Here is a 3569-nt window from a genome sequence, read left to right as displayed (position 1 = left end):
CGTACGTACGTACGTACGTACGTACGTACGTACGTACGTACGTACGTACTACGTACTACGTACTCTCTCTACTCTCTACTCTCTCTCTCTCTCTCTCTCTCTCTCTCTCTCTCTCTCTCTCTCTCTCTCTCTCTCTCTCTCTCTCTCTCTCTCTCTCTCTCTCTCTCTCTCTCTCTCTCTCTCTCTCTCTCTCTCTCTCTCTCTCTCTCTCTCCATTCCTCCTCCTCTCGTCTTACATCGAAATAAGACTCTCACGCAGATGTTTACGCGCAGACAACTATTGAACGAGAGCGAAAGTCGTATTTTTCATCTCCGAAAAGGTGTGCGTCGCGATCGATTTTCACGCGTTGCATATTTCTTTTTTTTTACCGAAGGTGGTGGCCGTTGTGAAACCTTGTCCTATTTCTGTAGACTGCCTGTATACATGTATACACATATATGTATGTACATACATATATGTATGTACGTATATAGCGGCGTGCGATTACTCGGCTGACATTCGCGCGTAATCGCGGCCGGTTACGAATCTTTATTGTGACTTTGCACGAGTGTGCGTTTTCGCCGTGGTTGCATTTTTTTTTTACGATTTATTTAGAACCGTAAGCCTTCGTAAAAACTTTCACTCCTTTAATCCGAGAAATAGGTTCTATAATATGGCTTGTTTATTTCTGTGAAGGTTTAATGATTACATGGATAATGCAATTATAAAAATTTAATGTTGAAAATTATAACAGTTAAAAAATTATAACAGTTTTCTATTTTTATTTACTTATTCTCTTAAAAAAAAAATTGACAAATGTGATATATTCGAGAAGAATGCTCAGAATTTATTAAATATATTTTGATAACATTTTTGAATTAATCTGGAATTTTATAGGTTATCTGATTATCTAATTGGTCTAATAACTTGCAAGAACAAATGTTATAATGTATGTGTAATAATATTGGAATGTTCTGGAATAAATGATCTAATTCAATTATGTTTGCAGTAGATCAATTTATTCTTTATTTGAACCTAACATGATGAATGACTAATGACTGATGACTCATTCTTAACATAAGATCATTTTTTGTATTGATTGACAGGACAGCTGTGTTATGAGTGTTGGTTTATCCATGTACGATGGCTTGGAGAGTGGCCTGGAGAGCGAGAGTCCTGCTGATAATGGCTTGGACAGCACTACGGGTGCTACAAAAAAACTGGCTAGAGGTATCTCCCGTGCAACTGAAAATGCAGCAATTGTTTCCTATGCTCGTTTACAATTGGCAGCCTTAGGAACACTCGATACACCAGAATTCACATTTTCATTGCCAGACTTGTCTATATATCCAGGTATTTTTCTTTATTCAAATACAATATGTATCCTAATTATTTTTTATTAACATTAGCATATTTTTGATTGATATTTTATATCTAGATTCGTTTCGTAAATTCTTGGAGAAGGATCTGATAGAGAATGGATGCCTGAATTCTTTAGAAGCTGCAGGTCGATTAAACTGGTGGTACAAAAGTGGAAGCACTAGAATTCTTTGGCCACTAGCAACATCTGGAGATGGCAATTGTCTACTTCACGCTGCTTCATTGGGAATGTGGGGCTTTCATGATAGATTACTTACACTGCGAGAGGCATTGCATAATACTTTGACCAAAGGAGAATACAGACATGCAATTTTCAGGTATAAAATAAGAAAATATTAATTTTAAAAGAGAAGTAAATGTTTAGGATATCTATTTATCCAATACCATAATTATTAGACGATGGAAGTGGAGACAAATGAGTCTAAATGAAGCGGCTGGATTATCATATACGGAAGCGGAATGGTTATCAGAATGGCAAAGTATAGTGGATATGGCATCTCCTACAATCAGAAATCAGACTGCTACCTCTTATCAGAGTCTCGAAGAAGTATTACAACATCTTTTCTTTGATTATCATAACTTTTATTTAGATTTTAATTAGATATACAATTTATATTTTGATTTCAGATACACGTGTTAACCTTGGCTCATATCTTAAGAAGACCTATAATAGTTATAGCAGAAACTATGCTGAAGGACGCGGATGGAGTAGCTTTAGCACCGATCCCATTCGGTGGGGTGTATTTACCTCTGGAAGTACCGCCTTCGCATTGTCACAGAACACCCTTACTCTTGGCATATCATTCTGCTCATTTCTCCCCACTTGTAACTGTAGATGGCTGCAATGATTATGGCAGCGCTTGCGGTGAAGGAGTTAGTATACCATTAGTAGATCCAGATACAGGCAAACTGTTACCAGTCTTATTTGCCGTGGATCCTGGTCCTGATTGGGATTGGATTGATGGTTCACGAGAATTGTTAACTTGTACGCAGGATACCGTAAGTAGATCTTTTTGTATATATTTAACATATTGTTGACAAAGTATTAAATTATTGGTAACAGAATCATTTTGTTATTTGTATGCAGATGGAGACTTTGTTGCGACAGTATTTAGATTGCGAGTATCAAAGTTTCATGTCCGAAGATATCGACAGGCTTTCTGATTCCGATGGTTCTTTGTCAAAAACCGCGAAGCAATTGTTAGAGGTCGCGAAACAATTCGGTTCTATCGGTAAATCTGTCAGTAAAAAAATATGGTCTATGACGAACAAAAGGTCAAAGAGCCCGCCTTCTACCAGCGGTGGAATTTCGACAGAAGGCTTGTTGTGTGTAAGAATAAAGAGTAGACGTCATCAGTATGTGGATCAAATGCTTCAAAATTACCTTCAGTGTGCTCATGCAAGGTATTTCCACTTTGATTATTTGATAAATCAGAAAAATATGGATCATAATTACATCGATTTGTTGTATCATGTTGCAGATATCTACAAGATCATCAGGTGGATGACACAGGTAGTGAACTAAATTACGGTGCCGGCAAGTCCAAATTTTACGCTGCCAGTGATCGCGATAGTCATGCGAGCGTTAACAAACTATTACCTACTAATACAAACAAAAATCATACGCTTTATCTTTCGAGGTATAATTGTAAAATCCAGATTCTCTTCGCTATATCTAATAATGAAAAATACATTAACTTTTTTTTTCACAGATCTACATTTTTTATTGATAAAACTCCATCAAATAATACGGGGCCAGAGATTTGGAATAATAGTGACCATTTAAAGGTATATCAAGTAACTTTCAAAAGGAAAAATTATAAATTCTATTAATTAAAATTTTGCCATTTGCACAGGGCACCGTGAAGGAGTGCCGCAGTGAACACTGCCAATTCTTTGGATCGCCAGAAAACCAATATTATTGCTCGCAGTGCTGGGCTCATCAACAGTCTCGTTAAACAACCGTCCGTAATCGTACATGACAATAACTCTATTTAATATCGTTCAAAATAAGCTATTAAATAATTTTTAGACATAATGCTAGCCGTAAGATAAAGCTTGTGAATGTCCCACCAACATATCGTCGATAATATTATGTTGTTTTCAGTTTTGTTTCTTCTCATGTTTTCTTGTATTTATTAACATTTTCTATCAGAAAGCTGCATATCGTGTGCACAGGATTCAATTAATCGTTATACTGACTCATTAT

The 3569-nt window shown here is 36.4% G+C and overlaps 1 protein-coding gene across 1 annotated transcript; it reads left to right on the top strand.

Moving 5' to 3' along the window:
• Positions 1-1098: 1098 nt before the first annotated feature.
• Positions 1099-3318, top strand: LOC105626066 (OTU domain-containing protein 7B-like). Its single transcript, XM_012207413.1, has 8 exons — positions 1099-1333; positions 1419-1677; positions 1757-1907; positions 1988-2359; positions 2448-2764; positions 2842-3000; positions 3073-3148; positions 3217-3318. Exons 1-8 carry the CDS (start codon positions 1099-1101, stop codon positions 3316-3318), a joined length of 1671 nt encoding a protein of 556 aa, XP_012062803.1.
• The last annotated feature ends 251 nt before the right edge of the window (positions 3319-3569 follow it).

This window comes from Atta cephalotes, assembly GCF_000143395.1.
Source record: "Atta cephalotes unplaced genomic scaffold scaffold00001, whole genome shotgun sequence".
NCBI lineage: Eukaryota > Metazoa > Arthropoda > Insecta > Hymenoptera > Formicidae > Atta > Atta cephalotes.
Note: the sequence above shows the minus strand (reverse complement) of the source record. Positions and strands in the feature narration are given on the sequence as shown.